The sequence below is a fragment of the Cricetulus griseus genome (genome assembly GCF_003668045.3).
Source record: "Cricetulus griseus strain 17A/GY chromosome 1 unlocalized genomic scaffold, alternate assembly CriGri-PICRH-1.0 chr1_0, whole genome shotgun sequence".
NCBI classification, from domain to species: Eukaryota; Metazoa; Chordata; class Mammalia; order Rodentia; family Cricetidae; genus Cricetulus; species Cricetulus griseus.
The window spans coordinates 147,030,138-147,050,535 of record NW_023276806.1 but is presented as its reverse complement, the minus strand read 5'-3'; the positions used below and the strand labels follow the sequence as shown (position 1 = coordinate 147,050,535).

Genomic DNA, 20,398 nt, shown 5'->3' with positions numbered 1-20,398 from the left:
TTATATTATGGAGATGACCTCACCTATTTTTATGTACTGTTACTTTAGGCTCTTTTTTTTTTTTTCATTGTTTGGTGAATTAAGAGCCATAAATTAGAATGGAAGGTAAGATGTAAGATGTTATGAGGTCATTTTAAAACATAATAGCTAAAAGCAAGCTAGAAAACAGAAACCTTGTTAAAAGAAAATGTGTTTTCCAAGAAACATGATCAGGATCATTTTAATATATTAAATATAAACTTCTGATTACTTAGAGAAGCATACATCAGTGATGTATTAGCATCGGAGATGACCTTTGATGCCAGAGTGAATCAATAGAGAAGAGGTAACTTCTATTTTTGTGCTTGGTTAACATGAAAAAGGGATATGTAATAGAAAAAGAAGAGCTGCACCAGAATAAATGCTCCATGTTGTACTCAGCTTTATACATTGTGAGTTTGTTTTGTTTGTTTGCTTGTTAGTTTTCAGCATCATTTCTGAGATTGTCAGATATCCTGAAATAAAATATATGAACTCCCTCACAGTAATTCGGTACCTATTTCTTGTAAGGTTTTTAAGTTTGGCTTTAACCCCCTGCTTTTTCTTCTTGGGAATCCCAGAACCTTATATGGTCAAGACTTAGCTTTCAGACTTTCAGTAAAATGCAAGGCACCATTCCAAAAAGAAAGAAAAAAAAATGCAGGCTGGCTTTTACTTTGTCTTCAGTGTTCTTGGCTGCCTTTATTACCACAGTAGCCGAATTACCAAGATCCTTCTGTGCTGCATTAGTAGTCTTCTTACTAAGAAGGAATTCCTTTTGTGGTGGTATTTTCATGCTAGAACTAACACTAACAAATGGTACATGGCATTGGTTATATAATTTTATTTTAAAAAACAAAATTGCAAAACAGTTCTGGTTATTTTGTCTTACTGTGAACAAGGGGGGTATGCTATATCTTTGTGTGTGACACCTAGGAAATAGAGAATTTGTTGATGGTACAGTGCTGTCGGAGCAGCAATTTTGCTTGGCAGTCTTTCTGTCATGCTACTGCTGCTCTGAATAGAGCACACATGAAAAGGATGTGAGCATTCAGAAGCATAGCCAGCATACTGTTGGATAACTGCTCTCAACTCTAGTGCTCCTTATTCAGATCTAGAAGAATTATCATTTCCCCTTGGCAATTATGTCCTTTTTTTTTTTCTGAGTGATTAATTATACCTTTAACTCCAAGGCCGCTTAATATTTTGTTGAAAATTCTTAGTGTCAGTTTACAGTGCCATTAAAGTAAAGGGAAGCTTATTTTCTCTCATTTAACCTTAGGGACTTTATAGTTAACCCATCTCTCACAGTAAGTCAGTCTGACACACACTCTCTCTCTCTCTCTCTCTCTCTCTCTATATATATATATATATATATATACACACACACACATACATACAATCTGTGATCATGGTGAGCTGTGAGTAGCAAGGATTGTCAGCTACTCAATTATATATTGAGTCCTACTGGTGAAGCTGCACCATTCTGCAGGCCCCTCCTATTCAGTATTTGAGTACGCTCAATCAGCACAGTGACAACTAAGGGGTGGGGCCTTGATTTTGAGGGTTCATAGTATAATAGAAACTGACAAGGGAGAAAAGGAATAGAAAGGTAATGGGAGTAAATAATTACAGCACTGTTTTAAGTATGCTAGGACAAGTATATTCATAATGTCATAGAAAACAGTCCTTCAATCCCAGTAATGTTTATCCAAGCTGGAGAAGATGTTAAAATAAGTGCTCAGATCTAACAGAAGGTGAAATTGAGCAATTTGGAGGGTATGCCAGTGCCTTAACCATTACCTAGTGAAGCCCAATAGTGTACATCCTTTGTCTTTCTAGAGAAGCTAAAGATTGCAAGTTCTTGATGGCAGTTTCCCCGTCCCCTCAACTGTTTGCTCCCTTGAACCTGCAGTTAGGGGACTTTGTAGAAAAGAGAATTGCCTTAATCTCATTGGAGGACAGTGAGTGCAGCCAGCATACCTTATTAAAGGTGCTACCACATGAGGACCAGTCCCCAGCAGGCACTCATGAGGGAAGATACTCAAGCCACAGCCATTCCCTAACAGAGCCTCAGAAGGTGCTTTTGTTGTGTTTTCAGCACTTTAGTTGTCATAGCAGAATTTTGTAATGTCTGACTTTCTGCCAGAGAAACCTGTGCATGTGTTAAACCTCTTAATGGAAGAATTCTCCCCAAATTTGCAAACTTAAATCATTGTGTGACTAGGTAATAATAACCTCTGTGTAGTCAGTGGTTTATAAAATGTATATGCAAAGTTTTCTCCTCCCACATTGAAATTTAATTCATTATTGATTATTATCTGTATCAGAGATTCAGAGTTGACAGTGCAGTGTTAAACTCACTTACGACAAATAAGTTTCTGCAGAGTGATGTTTTTAAATTCATTTTTAGGTATTATGTGTGATGGGCAAGCTTATTAGAATGAAAGCTTAGCCATTTTTTTTAGCATTGATCTAAATTCTATGATTAATGTTTAAAACAACAGTAATTCCCATTAAATATTGATTATCCATAATTGCCGTCAATCAGGAAATATTTCAGAACCTTCTACAGAAACCCTTTTGGTATGCTTTTTAGCTCTTTTTTTCTTATCATGACAAAGTCACATGAGGCCCAGACGGGTTTCAAACTTGCTATGTAGCTGAGGATGACTTTGAATTCCTGATCTCCCTGCCTCCATCTCCCAAGTGATAGAATTACTGGCATATGTTTCCAGGCCTTGTTATTTTCTTTATAACCAAACTAGTTCCTTTAATAGTAAAAAGATATACTAAGGAAACACTGTAATAGGACAATTTTAACCATAAAAGAGTTCCAAAGGGATTTATTTATCCTCCCAATATATGAGGATATAGCTAGAAAAAATGCCAGGTACCAGGTCCTCACCCATTACTGAATCTGCCCATGCCTTGGTCTTCGACTCCCAGATGCAAGAACTCTCAGATATAAAGTTAGACTTGTATAGAACTCTACTAAATGGCAAGTAAATAGTACAATGAATATAAACCAGCAGAAACACAGGATATATAGTTTTCCAGTTCATCTTTTGAATTGTTGAGACAGTCTCATGTAGCCTCAGACTCATTGTGTAGTTAGTGATGTCTCTACGTTCCTGATTTTCTTGTCTCCATCTCCCAAGAGTCTGTGGTATGCACCACCACATAAGCTTTTCTTCATGGTTCTTCGTACGTTGGGATCATTGTGGCTTACTTGAGTGAGGAACCTTTAAGTTGCTTAGGAAAATAGAAAGAAGGTGCAGCTCATTATATTACCATAAAAGCCTTTCCTTCCTATGAAAGTTCTACCACCTTTTGTGGCCTGCAGTTGCTCTAACCATATCTTACCATAATTGGTATTTTTTTCAGGCATAATTTTTGATATGTGAAAATTTTATATATAAATATGTATTATTTACTTTGGTTTTTTTAAGACTGATTAGAAACTTTACTCATGTTTACACTTACACTTTTCACTTGGTAGAATATCGATAGATTTATTCCATATTACTTCATAAATTAGTTCTTCATTGATGATAATTAGGCTATGTTCTAGTTTGATTCTCTGTTGGCTGTGATAAATACCATGAAAAAGCTACTTGGGGAAGAAAGAGTTTATTTGCCGTATGGAGCACAGTCTGTAGTTGAGGGGGAAACCAAGGCAGGAACCTGGCGGCAGGAGGAAGTCTTTGGAGGAATGCTGTTACTGGCTTGCTTGGCTACATTCTTTTATATGCCCTACGCCTAGGAATGGCCCTGCTTGTAGTGGACTGCTCATGTGGCCCCTCCCACATCATTTAGCAACCAAGACAATGCCTGCAGGGCATTTGGATGAAAGTAATTCCTCAATTGAGATGTACTTCCCAGGTTTCTTTAGGTCTATATCAAGTTGACAATCTGCGAATTCATTATTTGAAGGAATTTAAACTTACCAGATTTTCATGGATAATTTTGTGCACATATCTACAAAACCACAGAACATGCACAAAACTACAGAATAAGTTCTAGAGTGAAGTTGCATTGACAAGACTGGGCATATGCATTTGATACTAGCTAGTACCACATATTTAGGGATATTATTATTGTATCTTGTGCTGCACCTGTTTTGTCAGTTGTATAGCCTGTTGGTTAGAAACACAGGTAGTAGAACCAGACTTGTGAGTTATAAACCCAGTCTTCCTAGTTATCAGCTATTAAATGATGATATGATAATAGTTCTTAAATATTGGGTTGCTATGGAGATAATTTAGTTAATGCATGTGGAGCACTTAGAATAGCTTCTAGCGTATTCAGAAGTGATACAGAAAGGTTGGTGTTTATTTAGGAGGTAGGTTCAATGAAGTGTGACCTCAGCTTTGCCATCATCACTAGGAAGCACTTAACTTCTTTAAAGGTCTTGTTTAGTTTTGTTCCCATTTTCTTTGTTTGCATAGAACACTACACTTGGTCTATTTATTTCCTTCTCTTTAGGATAATGCTTCCTGTTCTGATTCTTTTATTGTGAGATATGTGTATGTCTGTGCACCATGTGTGTCTTGGTGGCTAAGGAGTCCCAGAGAGGGCATAGGATTCCCTGGAACTGGAATGACAGCCAGTTGTGAGCTGTCATGTGGGTTCTGGGAATTGAACCTGCGTCACCTGAAAGAACAGTCAGTACTCTTAACCACTGAGCCCCTCTTCTAATTTGTTGCTTCCATTTTGGAGATTCACAGTCTTTTCTGTGACATAAGTTTTTCTAAGTATGTTTTAAATATGCTGTTTGTGCCTTGTGACCTATTCCTCTAGATCAGCTACTATGGGCAGCAATGCTTATAAAGCAAGTAAAATTTTATTTTATAGAATAGATTTAAGCACTCCTTAAGATGGAAATTCTGGGGCCATTCAGAGAGATTTTGTTTCCCACACATATGCCTCCAAATCTAGGTTAGTACTTTAGTCCATACAATTTACAATAGCTCTTTTATTTTATATTTAATTGTGTTTCTTCCTGTCAGCTTATAAAGTATGTTATATAAGTGCAGAAATCTAGTCTGTGTTCTTCACCATTGTATTCTAGCAGCCAACATTCTGGACACTCAATAACTATTGAATTGGCTTGCAGAACATTGAAGAATTTCATTTAGAAGCTACTAGATGTTTAAAATCTATGATCTGTTTGTTTTGGAAAGCCATAAGAATGCTAATGTCCTCAGTAGAAGGCAAAACAACTGAATGACTTAAAGATGTCTGTTAATAATTTGGTATGTATTCAGACTTATTTTCATCTGTCGGATCAATGGCAAGAATTGTACCTTAATGTGTAATTTTGGGTTGTGCTAAGAATTGAACTCTGGGCCTAATGAATGCTAGTCTGTATTCCCAGCCCCCTTTCTGAGACAGGCTTTCATAGCTTACCCAGCTTGGTCTAGAACACACTGTATCCCACATAGGCCTTGAACTTAGGGTCCTCTTGCTTCAGTGTCCCAAGTAGATGGGACAGTGTCTCCAGACCCATTGTATACATATTTCTTTATAGCCTGTTTTGTTTTTCTTTTCATTTGCTTGAATAAAAGAGTAAATACTTTTATTTCCTCCATTAAAGCTAAGGCTATTTTCTCATTGGTAAATTGATTTACTGAATTCTTGTATCTTGAGTTTGTAATCATGAAGGCTAACCTCAGACTTACCAGAGAAATAGCTGCTTGTAGTTGCTTCCTTTCTCCAGAATTCCAATAGTACTGAGATCTGGCATAGGATTTATTTTGTTCCAGAAGTTTGCTTTGTCTCTAGTCACCTCCTAAAAATAACATAATTATTTTTCATAAATTGCATATCAGTGTTTTAAATGTCATTTGCTTTTTTTTTCTTAATTGAAGATTTATGTCTTGAACACAGAAGTAAGTGATTTTTCAGTCCCTTGTCAAGCAAATCATCGAAATAACATTTTTAGATTCTGTGTAATGTATAGGCAGTTTTTGTTTTTCAGGAACCATAGTTGAGAGTAAAGACTGTAAATTTATGAAATTGTAATGAGGCAGCATGTCTCATATAGTACTAAACATAATTTTATGTGCATATTTACACACCACATCTTTAGTGCCTACTTATTAAGGAGTTTAGTGTTTTGATTCATGTCTCCTGTTTGTTATGTACTTATGGACCAGCCACCATGCAAAAGAAATCAAGGAAAATGTGCCCTCTAGTGCTGATCATTGGCTCTACAGAATGCATGATGTGATAGATTGTACAGAGTGGGCAGTTAGTAAAAACTATTAGTGAGAGAATGATACTGGAATTTGAATCCTTTCATAGTTCTGAGGATCTTAAACTTCGGAAGAAATTTCTCTTTCTAAGTCTCTAAATGAAAAGTATGGCCTCTAAAAATTTAAGTTTAACTTGTGCTTTCTAGATCTTATCGATATAGGGAAGAAAACTTATTTTAAGTGGATTGGAACATGCTTTAATCTTTGCGTATTTGTTTCCAGTTTTGAGGTGTTCTTATTCAAATACTTAGTGTTGAGTGGATGTTTGAGCAGTGCTTAAATTAAACTTTCTCCATAGAAATTTAGGTTTTTTGCAAAATATTTTGTCATGTTATTTTTTAATAGTCTGTATTTGCCATCTCTGGTTCATTCAGCTAGTACATATATAGTGTCTTTTCTACTGTCTATTAACACAGATGTAAGCTGGGCTTTTCCTTTTCTGAAACAAGGGATTCCTTCTGGATTAATAATATGTTGGATCTGTTTTGGACCTCTCTGGTCATTTTGTCATTTGGATGTATATCTTTTAAAGGGCAGGCTTTATGTTCTATATACCTGCTTTAATGGTGGGACAGTAGAAAACTGAGAAACTTAAACTTTCTGCAGAGTGAAAGGAAATCCTCCTTGCTTTCATAACTAGGTATAGTAGATGGCCCCTGTAAAATCTCATCTTAGTTACTTGGCAATCCTTAGTGCAAGAGACCATGGTGCTTGTTACTTGGCGTAAGAGTACTGCTTAAATCCTTATCAGCTAACTCACACTTCTGATTCCTCTTTTGAAATGCCTTGATGTACTTTAAAATAGAGTGGAACCATGATTTGGACACTGGCATTTCAATTCCGCTTGCAACAGACAGACATCTCAACATGTATGTCACAGACTGTTTCCTGGTGTGCCCACAGATTGTTGTTCCATCAGTATAGCTTTGTTCCTTCTAAGAGTCATACAGAGTTTAAGTTTTCACATTGTCTTTTACATGCCAATAACCAGTACTAATATTAGGCATAATCATTTTAATTATTGCAGGCAATTAAATTTTCACACTAAATTGCTGTAATTACATTCACATGCAACTACTGTTTTCCTGTTGTTCTGCTTTTTGCATCTTACCTAATTTGCATGACTAAGCTCATAGAAGGCTGTTTGAAGGAGGTTTGGAATCCCTACAATACTCTTAGTGCATCATTTAAAACTTCATCATCCAATTAGAAATCACCTGTAGGGGGACTTTTACCACAGTAATACTAAAAGAAATATTTGACAGTTTTTTACCATTTAACATTGTTTTATAATTTAAAGAGGGAAAATGCTTATTCTTAGATTAAAAATATTAAAAATGAAAAAAATTAAGTGGAAGGATTTAGCACCTGAGTGAGTAGTAGCTTATTCAGGTGCTAGCTTAACCATTTAACAGGTATTGCTTTGTGCTGTTAATTCATGTGCCTCTCATAGTAAACTTTTGAGTTGCTAGATACTGTTGATACCTTCATTTTCCATAAGCTCTGTCTCAGCAGGTGAGCACTCCACCCCTCCACCCAGGAAGAGGACTCCCAGACAGTCTGCCTATACAGAATGCTTTTAACAAAAACACTCTGAAAAGGAATATGACTGTATTAGAACTTATTTTAAACACTATTGTTTTTGTAATTGTGATTTTACTCCATTAAACTGTATAGTTGCTAAACACAGTTTTTGACCTGTTTTAGGAATATAGTTTAATGATTATCAAAGCTAAACAGGCTCAATACAGAATTTGTCTTTAAGTCTTGGGCTCTTTCATCCAGCAGCTGGTGGAAGTAGAAGCAGACACCCACAGCTAAACACTGAACTGAACTGGAATTCAGTTGCAGAGAAGGAGGAGTGATGAACAAAGGGGTCAAGACCAGGCTGGTGAAACCCACAGAAACAACTGACTTAAAAAGGGGAGCTCTTCGTCCCCAGATTGATAGCTGGGATACCAGCATGGGACTGATCCAGACCCCATGAACGTGGGTCTCAGTGAGAAGGTCTTGGAAATCTATGGGACCTCATGTAGTAGTTCAGTACTTATTCCTAGCATAGGGATGGACTTTGGGAGCCCATTCCACATAGAGGGAAACTTCCTGAGCCTAGACACCCTGGGGAGCAGAAAGGGTATGGGATAGGTAGGGTGTTTGGGGGTCGGGGCAGGGGAGGGAGAGGGAACTGGGATTGGCATGTAAAACAATCTTGTTTCAAATTTTAAAAATTGGAGAAAAAAATAAAAAAGAATTTCATGAAAAAAATCTTGGGCTCTACTTTGAGCTCTTTTTTGTTTGTTTTTTGTAGCCCCTTTATGCAAACTTCACAATCTTTTCCATGCACACAGGTGAGACAGTGAAAACAGAAATCTTATGTACTGGAACCAGTTTGTTGAGTAAGTTTGCAGCTAAGGTATTGTGCTTCCTGGACTTAGATTTAAATGATGAAGATGTCTCTAATAGCCATTTACTGTTGATAATTGCTCAGGGTGTGCAGTTAGTGAGAACTTAAGCCACATCTGTTAAGATTTGGGAAATATATTTGATTCATTTTGTTTCTTACCTTGTATGGCTCAATAACGAACCAAATTGAGTCAAGTATTTTAAGTCTGCAAGTCATGTGTCTCTTAATGTGCTGCATGTGTTAACTTTTGATTCTTCTAGCAACAGCATTTTTTTATGAGAATGCATTGCCAGGTTTTTTGTGTAGTTAATAAGTGTTCAGGAGAACAGTTTGAACAGTTTACACCATGAATTTGGGATGCAGATATAATACAAGCTTGTGATAGTGATTTTAGCATTAATTCATATTAAAACATTACATCTTACAAACTAAGCAAATTTAGCCTTAACTACTTTATATATTTGTGCTATTTTGTATAATATAGAGTTAAACATATACATATTTTGAAATAGCAGAGCTTCATTTATTGTGAAATAGATACTTCCTATATGCTATTTTTTTCTTCAAGTAGCCTTCATCAAATGAAGAAACTTCAAAAATAAATCTTTTTCCCTCTAGAAATTTTCATACTAAGGCAACTAAGACTATTCTGTCTCCTACTCACCTTTATCTTTGCCATGTTCTGCTTCATATTGTTTGTTATATACAAGGATTTAAACTCAAGTATATAGTCTCCTATAGGAAAATAAGATTCTGTTTCAAATGGCTAATCTAAATGTATAGAAGTTTACTGAGATGTATAGACTTTGAGTCAGGGTTAATTTTGGTGTGATGGATTTTCATTTGTAAGCTTTTTGTGTTTATTTAAAACATTTTGCTTTGCTAATTGAGTAAAATGCTATAGATGTCTTTATTCTAAGCAGAGTGTGCTCATCATAATTTACTTCTGTAGGTGGACTTTTCTGTCCGGTCAGCCTGCTCCTATTAATTACAAATGCTCAGCCAATAGCTTAGGCTTGTTATGAACTAGCTGTAATAATTTAACCCATTCCTATTCATCTGTGTGCTTCCTTGAGGCTCATCTACCTCATCTATGCACTGCCCATCCTGCTTGCTCCTTGTCTCATGGAGTCTCCTTGTGACTCCTCAGACTCTGCCCTTCTTCCCAGTGTTCCCTCTACCCCGAAAATCCTGGCTAGCCGGCAGCCATTCAACTTTATTATTAACCAAAAAAAGTAATGCATACAGTGAACAAAAGGATTATTCCACAGCATACTTCCCTATGATTTTACAATTGCTTTCCTTCATTCTTCAATGACTTTAGGTCCCATTATTTTATTTGGTTTGTTTGTTTGTTTGTTTGTTTTATGATATAATTATATCATTTCACCCCTCAGATCTCATTATTTTAAATAATTACCTCAGTGTAGGTAATTTCCCAGCTATTGCCAAAGCTGAAAGTTTGCAAGTTAGACAGATGTTCAGATACCTAAGCTCATTTATTTAGAACTAATAAAATCACCTTATTTCCCCCTCTGTCTGCACCTTGAAACTCTAGTTTTCATTCCCATTAGTGGCTTTTCCTTGCCTCTTATTCTTAATTTTCATTAAACCTTATAGTTTCTCAAAGTTTCAGCATAAGCCTTTAATCACAGGAGGCAGAGGCAGGTGGGCCTCTGAGTTTAGGCCAGCCTGTTGTACTTAGGAAATTTCAGGCCAGCCAGTACTACAAAGTGTGACCTTGTCCTTTTTTTTTTTTTTTTTTAAATCACTTAGATTTTCTTAATATAGTTCCACCCTTGTTATTTGCTGATGCTTCCTGTACCTAGAATTAAAGGATGAAGATAGCCATCCCTCACCATTTTGTTTCTGGTGATCATTTTGAGATCCTGATGGGATCATGACATTCCTCTGCTTTAAAATTCTGTACACTTTCAAATGTCATCTTGAATCGTACAATGTTTTTTTCTGTTTCTCCCTGCTGTTACATTGAGCCCACTGTTATATCTTTAAAACCGTAATTGTGTTTGTATTATAAGCATTTGTTGAGTAGTTTTGTATTTTATAATGGTGATAAATACAATTCTGTGTTGGAGCCTATGGGGAATAACAAAGGTTGAAAAGTGAAGAGAATTCAATGGGGTTTTGCTTCACTGTCTCAGACCTTCAAAAGAGAGGTCCAAGACTTGGAATGCAGACTGGGTGTGGTCTCCTTTGAGGAGAGAGAGACTATGTAACAGCTCATTGGTCCACCAGTGAGTGCCCTTGCTTTATTTTGTCTTTGGCTATTCATCACTGGTGGCTGCTGTTGGAATCATTGGCTACCCAAAGGCAGATCATGTACTGTCACTGACTATTGGCCTCCTCTTTGGGGCCTTAGAGAACTTAAGGGTGTGCCAGCATCTCAAGAATTCAGGAACATGTGAGTTTTCCCAGCTGCATGAGGGGCCTTGTCTGATATTCTGTGAATGCAATTCTATAGCTCTGAGAGACATACTGTCTTTCAATCATAGGTATCAGTTTGCTGATGGTTGCAAACTTGGACTTCATATGTTGAGTAGACTATTATAGTAGTCACGTTTCAACTTGGATAGATGAACTAAAAATTCTCTACTTCTGCCAAGTTCATCCTCTTTAAGTGAGCTGATGCCTTACTTCAACAGCACAACAACAAAATGACATTTAATGGGGGAGAGGGTGCACTGTTAAAATTACAACCATTAGACATTGGTAAGTATCCAACCTAGGAGCTTAGCAATATCCTCATGCAGTTTTACTTTTGTGTAATGTATTTTCTGCTTTCTGTATGAACAGATAAAATCTCAAGGGGTAAAATGTTAGATACCAGCATTAGGGACACTGAAACCCTATGGCTTTGCTCAGAACACTATGGGGGAGGGGGGGAAATCTCATGGTCAAATATAGGATATATATGGTTTTGCTGGTTATTTTAATCACAAACCAACTGTGAAATTATGTTAAATGAAATGTCAACAAAAGTGAAGTTTACTATAAATAGCACAGAACAGAAGGGCTTTGTGTTTTATGTATCAGTTTCATTTCATTTTTGCCATTCCAATCTTTTTGTTGTTGTTTTCCTTCCCAGAAAATAGTTTCTTTTTCTAAGTATAAGCAGATACTTTTGTTGAGAACTGATTAGGTGGTTTTTGTTGTTGTTGGTGGTGGTGGTGGTGGTTGTGCTTATTGAAGACAGGATCTCCCCTTGTAGCATGGGTTGGCTTTATTTGTGGTGCCCTTATCTCTCAGATCCCCAGTGAGGGATTATGGGGTTGGGTTCCCTGGACTGACGTTTCAGGCAGTTATGAGCCACCACGTATGGGTATTGCTAACGGAGCATGGTTTCTCAGGGAGAACAGCAGGAGTCCTCTTAACCACCAAGCCATCTCTCTAGCCCTCTCCCCACACTTCCTCATTTACTCTTAAGTTTTGAAGAGTCAGTGAGTTCTTTTTTTTTTTTTTTTTTTTTTTTTTTTTTTTTTTTGAAGACTTATTTATTATGCTTACAACATTCTGTCTCTATGTATGCCAGCACGGCAGAAGAGGGCACCAAATCTCATTACAGATGGTTGTGAACCACCATGTGGTTGCTGGGAACTGAAATAGGACTTCTGGAATAGTAGTTAGTGTTCTTAACCTCTGAGCCATCTATCCAGCCCCAAGTCAGTGAGTTCTTATAGGTTACATTAATATTTACAGAGTCACATGTTACAAATGAGGATTTAAAATATCAAATAAAATTACTGTAACTTAGAAATCAGTATTTTTCTGGCCCATGAGATACCACAAGTAAAGTGTTTGTCTTACAAGACTCATGGTGTGAGGTCTGTCTGGAGCCCATGTAGAGGTGGAAGGAAAGAACTAACTCCACAGAAATAGTCTCTGACCTCCGCACACATGCATGTGTGCACACCCACATGCATACACTAATAATACTTTGATGATTAATTTTCTCATGCTATAAAGAATATTTTAAAATTAAAACCATTTTCTTTTAAAAACTTGGATTTCACATTGGTAATGTATTAGTTGTATGTTTTTTATTTTAATTGCTATTCTTGAAGTGATAGATTGTATTTCCAGAAATCAAATTCACCATATATTCACAATAGCTTGTCATTTAGGGAAAAGAAATACTCATTGGAAAAGTAGCTAGTTGTAACAAATGTCTCAAGATACCTGTTATGTCCAAAAGAGCACTTAATGTATACTTCTACTTTATTTCATAGAGTATTAGGCAAACATGTGTCCAAGAGTTAAGATTTGATACAATTTACATTTTTCCACTGCCTTATCAAGGGCACTTACAATTAAAAACAGCTTTTAAAAAGTCAGTACAACGACTTTCTAAGTTAACTTGTTCTATTTACTGCTGCCTTGATTTGTGCCTAAGACACATCTATTTTTTTAACACTGTTGCTTTTGCATTTCCAAGTGTACTTGTCACAAAGTGAAAGGGGAAATAAGATTTTGATGTTAGCTTGAAAATATTTTGGTAATTTCCTAAAAGGATCTTGAATCCTTCCCATTCCCTAATCTCCCAATAGATCACCTTTTGGAAATCACTGCTATGGTAAAGGTATTAGTACTTAGTTATAATATGCTGATTGTTAAAATATGTGTCTTGTTTTGTTGAGGCAGGACCTTGCTATGGTTGTCTTGGAACTCACTGTGTAAATCAGGCTGGCCTCAAACTTATTGGCATCCACTTACCTCTGTCTTTATGCTGGGACTGCAGGTGTGTGCCAGCACGTGTGGCTTGATTTGTTTGTTTGTTTGTTTGTTTGTTTTGTTATGTTTTAATGGGTTGTATTGGTTTTCCTACTTGGGTTGGCATAAACAGTAGTTGCATGCAGTACTATTACATGTAATTAAGGGAGGACTCTTAGAATCTTGTTAGTTTCATTGTACTGTGTGATGGCTCTATGAATGCTATAGATTAATTTACAGAGGATATATTTCAAGATAAATAAAGCAGGAATTTTATTCTATTGACATGTATTTCAGACTGTTCATTCCATTTTTCTCTAGTCATGCTTTCTATTTTGTTTTCAGGCTTGCATTGATGACAATGTTGATATGGTGAAGTTTCTGGTAGAAAATGGAGCAAATATCAATCAACCTGATAATGAAGGCTGGATACCACTCCATGCAGCCGCTTCCTGTGGATATCTTGATATTGCAGAGTAAGCCAGTTCTGTGTTTTAGTTTTATGCTAATAATAAAAACAGATTCTATAAAAATTCTTGTTAATGATTAATCCTATTTATTACCTTAATTCCTAAAAATTCTTCCCAGGAAAGAAAACAAGCAATTCTTATACATCCAAATATTGAATTTCTTACTGCTGGAGCCTTTTGAATTTTGTATTCAAATCAGTAATGTGTACATTGTCCATTTGTTTTCTTTTGTGTATAGCTATAGTCTGGTTGAATGATGTAGGGTTAGTATTTTGAAGTCTAATTATATAATCATGATTTGTTAGAAGGAACTGATATAACTGAGTTACTGAGGGAGAATGATACACAATTCTCCAGTTTACTTCATTAGCTTTTCTTAAGATCCTTTCCTGGAATATTTAATAGAATTTTTAGTAGAAGATTTTGTTATGATAAATATTTCTGCCAAAAGCCGCCTGAGCCCCACCGCCACGTGTGCGCTTTACGACAGCCGCCTGCCAGAGTTAGGGCCCAAATGAATACACAGAAACTTGTATTAGATACAAAGCTGCTTGGCCAATGACTAGGATTCTCATCTACTAGCTCAGTCTTAACTATCATAAATCTATATATGTTATAAGACTTATCTTATTGGACGCCTTATTGGCGTCCCTCCTTGCTGTGGATCACATCATGCCGCTGGAGCAGGAGAGGATGAGAAAAGAGAGCCCTTCCTGTTTTTCCTTTGCTTAAATATGAGTCTTCTTGCTATGTCACTTCCTGCCTGGATCAGCACTTCTCTACTACATTTCCCAGAATCCTCTTTGACTCCTAGTCCCGTCTACTTGCTGTCTCATTGGCCAAGCAATATTTTATTTAACAATCAATAAGGTAAACATACACAGTACATTCCCCATCAAGATTTAGTGAGAGTCACTGTATTCCCAGTGCTTGTTATGTATGAGTACTTTGTCCAAACATTTAATATGGGAATACAGATAACATTAAAAATATTTTCATTAAATTACTTTTTAATTTCTGTACAATCTATTTTCTTATGAGTTTATCAATTACTAAGTACTGACTGTAACTTAAGCACAATAAAATGAACAATAACTACTAAAGTGGAGCACTTTTCATATGCTTTCATAAAAGCTATGTGAAAGAGTAAAAAACGGAAAAACCTACTATTTGCAGACCATAGTTGGTAATAGCTTTGCAACTACATAACAAGAGAAACCTCAGATAAGAGGGTACTATTGTAACTAACTTTTAGTAAGCCTTCATTGTGTATCTCACTGCGTTTTCTGTTTTCTCAATGACTATGAGAATTAGTCATATATGTTTCAAGGGGAAACAATATAGTGTAATAAAAAGTGGGCCTGGCCTAGAAACTGGAGGATCTCTATTACTTCAGCTTTGATTTATGTTTGCCACAACTGTGCTAATCTGTTAGAGCTTTGTTTCTTCTTTCCGAGGACTGGGCTTGTTTGGGTTTAATCTGTGAGCTAAGGAAGTCTTGATATATGTGTGTGAGGTGTTTGCGTGTGAGTGCGTATGTGCGTACGCGTGTGTGTGGAGTGCAGGGGACAGCTTCTGTGTTGTTTATCAGATGCTGTCTCCTGTAGTTTTGAGGCAGGGTATCTCACTGGTCTGGAACTCGGTGAGTAGACGAAGCTGGCTGGCCACCAAGGTGCAGAGATCTCCACAGCTCTACACCTCCAGTGCTGGGATTAGAGTCACAGGGTCACAGGTCACCACACCTGACTTTTTTTTTTTAACTATGTTTTGGGGTCATAGTTACTAGGCAGGCACTGCACTGAGCTATCTCCTCAGCACCAACTGAGAGGTCATTTTGCTATTGCAAAGCATTGACTATCCAAAATTCAAATAATGGTTCTATAGTTTTTATGTTCTTAATTACTTTTCAGCCTAGTAGAAGACTTAGAGCTCTTCACAGAAAAAAATGAGGTCATTGTTCTTCAGAGATAGGTAAAGATAGCACTTAGGCTTTGAGTCGGCTAATGTGGATTACAAATGCATCTTATCCACTACTGAGGCTTGTGGTTTTGGCAGGTTCATTTTTCCAAGTTTCAATTTTCTCTGTAAAATGGAATTAATATTTCATAGGATTGTTGTAAGGTTTAACTAGAGTAGCCTGTTAAGTACAGTATATGCCACATAAGAAATCCTTGGTATGTATTAGCTTTTGATAGGAACCTTTTTGTTTCCTCCTGGAAAATGAAACTCAACCTTTTTGAGTTTGAAATAGCAATAATAATGATTCTATATTGTTGCCTTGCATGGATTCAGTTGAGTCATAAACCTACTGAGTCACTTGGAATGCTTTCAGTTATGTGAACAGAATTCAAAATTTAATCAGCAAGGATATTTGTCATACACAATAGTATGTAGTTTGGAAGAATGGTTTCATTCATTCATTCAAACTTATTAAACTATTGAATATTATCAGCAAGGACCAGTAGCCTTTCAGGTTTTCCTTCTGAATGTCTCAGTTACAGATTTTTATTCTTAAGCATGTCTCCTCTTTGTTCACAAGATTATTACTTCAGTTCCAGAATTGTGGCTTTATGCATTCACATCTAAGAGCTTAATTAAAAATGGGTCAAGTGTAAAAATTCCTTTCTACTGGTCTCCATGTCTGTGTCATGCTTGCTCTGTAATATGATTTGCAACAGGTTATGCTGATTTCTCCAGCAGTGTGCTCTTGCTCAGCAGTGCTTTGACTATCGAGGGTCTTTTGTGCTTCTGTTGAATATTTAGGTGTTTTTTTTCCTATAACAAATAACCTTGGGATTTTGATGAGTTGTATAAAATCCGTAGACTGTTTTTGCTACTATATTCCTTTTCATAATAATACATTTTTTCTAGTCTATGAGCATGGCAAATTTTTCCATCTTCTGGTGTCTTTTTCAATTTCCTTCACGACTATTATACAGTTTTCATTGTAGAATCCTTTCACTTCCTTTTATCAGATCTAAGTGTTTTCTGGTCAAGTCTTGAGGATCTCTTTTTTTTAGAACCATATCATCTACAGATTAGAAGGCTTTTGATGTCTTCAATTTCTACTTAGGCCCCAATTACTTCCTCTCCTTGGTTTATTGTTTTTCCATATTGATTTTTAACATAATGAGTTGTTGTCCCGCGCGCTGTATTTTCTCGGCCGGCAAGAAATACACGCAGGACACTCGGATCCTTCTGCAGACAAGCTTTTAATGCATAAGCTTACCAGAGCGGAGACACTGAACCAAGAAAACCATCCCTTATAAAGGCTGGCCAGCCGCCTGGGACGTGTTACCCTATGAATGGCTTCAGCTCCTCAGGCCAAATGAGCCACGGGATAGGCAGAGATCAAAGGAATGGAGATTACCCAGCGCCTGTGAAGTAATTTACATCTTGGTGTCTTCAGGCACCATTATTGTAATGGATAATGCAGGAACCGGCTCCCTACATATCCCCCTTTTTTTATTAATTAATGAAAAGGCTTTATATTTTTACAAGCAAATAGGTCACCCATATGTTGAGGGATAGAGGCAGAGGTTGAACCTTCCCAAATCAAACATTAAGACTGTGTACGAGAGTCGCCATCAGGCTGTTAGCTTGACCCGAAGTACTCTCGACCTGTCCTCTGCCGTTTTTCTGGGAAAGGGAGTCTCGGGGCAGGTAACCCTTATGCAGGTCAACGTACCTCCCAGAGAAGCCTGTATATTAGGCAACTCTGTGCGATGCCTTTGCTCAGCATCCCTCATTGGGGCTGCTCAAACCAGACACTCTACCCTGTGCAATGAGCCTAGGCTCCGGGTGTGCAAGAGCTGTCTGGCCGGCGGCCTATTGCTTAAGCATAGTTAGCCAAAATATAAGCGCTTGGGCGATCTCTTGGTTTGAGCCCTGGAGCTTACATGCCAGCCAAAAGTAACATCAATCCGCAAACGGCTGCATCAAACAATTCCACCCCCACCCCTTAAGCAGTGGCAATCTCTCCGCCAAGGACAGGAGTTAATCTGGATAACAATAGCAGCTCTCAACTCCCGGGGAGAGGGTGGAGTTCCGACTTTTGAAGGTCTTTCTGGGATCCACAGAGGATTTTCTTCATCCTGTGGAAAAACACAATATCGCTCCCCTGGATCTTATGAGAATAGGATCCGGGCCTCTCCAAAGATCAGTTAAGATATCTTTCCATTTTACCATTTCCTTTTGGCCTTTTAGGTTTTGAGGTGAGACGCTTGGCCGCGGTATGGCCCCCAGCGTTAATGTTTATGAGGCTTTAAAGCCCCAGGCATTCCAGGCCTTTAAGAAGTGTTGAATAGCAGGCATGGCCTTTTCCCCTATCAAAGACTGGGAAAGCCATCTGTCTCCGCTCCTCTGATGGTAAAAAGGAGTCGGTACCAAATAGTGGGGGTGCTGATGGAAGCACACCCGCTGGATTAATAGGCGATGGCCTCATATTTGTTTTCACTTTTGGCAGCCGATATCTATCGGGGTGGTATCGTGCTGTCTCCTCCTCTAGCTCTGCTTCCTTGCTAGAGTCCAAAATCCCAGAGTCTGAGCTGCTCAGCTCCAAGGCCTCTAGTTTCGTTGTAGGACAGAGGCTAGGTTTTGAGTCACCTAGCTGAGCTGTTTTCTCTAAAACTTTATCTCTTGAGCTTTCAGAGTCATCAGAGCTATCAACATTTAAAGCTTTAAACTTATTTACAGAATCATTCAACAAATTATTCACTCCCTTGTCAGTAGACATCCCAGGAGGTCCTTTTTTCTTATTTGTTGTTGTTTCTCTTAACAAATTATTCACTCCCTTGTCACTAGATATCCCGGGAGGTCCTTTTTCCTTATATTTTATTGTTAGGCACGCCCCATCTCTCACCACATTCGGTTTCTGATATGTAATTCTGGACTTCTTTAAGATTGCTACAACAGTGAGAAAAGTCAAAATAGCTCCTAGTAAAAGCACAGAAGCCTCTATATTAACCTCCCAAAATAGCAACATTCCCAAGCCAAACTCCAGAAAAAACATACCTCTCCGAATTTACCACCCTGCAGTTCTGAATCCACCTTGTAGCCAAGGGTTCTCCGCGGTGCCAGTGATGTTCACATGTTCCCGGGTTTCGGCACCATATGTCCCGCGCGCTCTGTATTTTCTCGCCAGCAAGAAATACACGCAGGACACTTGGATCCTTCTGCAGACAAGCTTTAATGCATCTTGAGCATAAGCTTACCAGAGCGGAGACCCCAAGCCAAGAATCCCGTCCCCTAATAAAGGCTGGCCAGCCGCCTGGGACGTGTTACCCTATGAATGGCTTCAGCTCCTCAGGCCAAATGAGCCACAGGATAGGCAAAGATCAAAGGAATGGAGATTACCCAGCGCCTGTGAAGTAATTTACATCTTGGTGTCTTCAGGCACCATTATTGTAATGGATAATGCAGGAACCGGCTCCCTACAAGTTGTTCCATGACAAACCCTAAATAAGAACTGATTATTTTGCAAGTTAAGCATTTTTGAAGCTCATACATTTGAACATTTGATGCGCTTCAACAAGTTGCCTTTACTTGCTTAACAAATTATGCCATAATTCTTGAAGAAGCCCTACTCATTTGTAATGTTTTCTAAGAGTGTACATTGCTACTGGGTTGGTAATTTCTCAATTCATAATCAGTAGAGGTGTTATTTTTTTAGTTCATTCTTCATTCCCAGACATAGGATCAAAATAACATTCGTTACTAATCAGCTTTGTTATGTAATATACATACATTGTACTGAGTATCCACTACTGTTAACAGTGTTTTGTTTTGGTATTTTCTTTCAGTCTTTATGGTATTCTACTTGTGAATTCATTAAATTGCTTTTTGTTTTGTTTCTAAGGTGGATTTCATTATACCACCTGGGCTGGCCAGATACTTGACTTGTAGCTTAGGCTGGCCTCAAACTAATGATTCTCCACCCTCAGCCTAGGATATAGGCATGCACCCTTTAACCAAGTAAAATAATTAATTCTTTGCTCTTGGTGATGGTACCAAGTTGACAGTACTGCTTGGTTCATTATTTCAGTTTAGTTTTAGATTCTTTTCCATTTTAATTTTTTTAGGTAAAATACTACATTCCAACCACTTAATTTCCTCCAATACCTTATAGATAGCCATTTATTTTTTAAAAAAATTCTGTTAATATCCTAATTGGATTTGTAAATCTAAGTATTAGTGAAAATAATCCCCCTTTATAGAGATAAGTGACAAAATGTCACAAATATTCTTCCTCTGCTCTATATTTTAAAAATGACATGCTGTTCTGGAGATCACTCATATTTAGGTGTAGAGGTAGGTGCCTATTTGTTTCATGTATATGGCCATATATGTCAGAGTTTTACCTGTCCTACTTCATTAACCAATGAATATTGTTTAGTTTAAATAATTACACCTCTAGTCTTGGCAGCTGTCTTTTTTTAATTCTTGGGAAATACAGGGATTACTATGTTTATTTAAATAATATTTTGAGTGACTTAATTAATGTTTTAGTTACTGAAGTG

General features: G+C 37.4%; 1 protein-coding gene across 4 annotated transcripts in view; it reads left to right on the top strand.

Annotated features, from left to right (window-relative positions):
- Ppp1r12a (protein phosphatase 1 regulatory subunit 12A) overlaps positions 1 to 20,398 on the top strand; it is a 114,084-nt gene that overhangs the window by 23,623 nt on the left and 70,063 nt on the right. For all 4 annotated transcript variants that reach the window (XM_027392459.2, XM_027392462.2, XM_027392458.2 and 1 more), the window contains exon 2: positions 13,756 to 13,886. In XM_027392459.2, the coding sequence (XP_027248260.1) occupies positions 13,756 to 13,886 (131 nt within the window). The remainder of the gene's footprint in view (positions 1 to 13,755; positions 13,887 to 20,398) is intronic.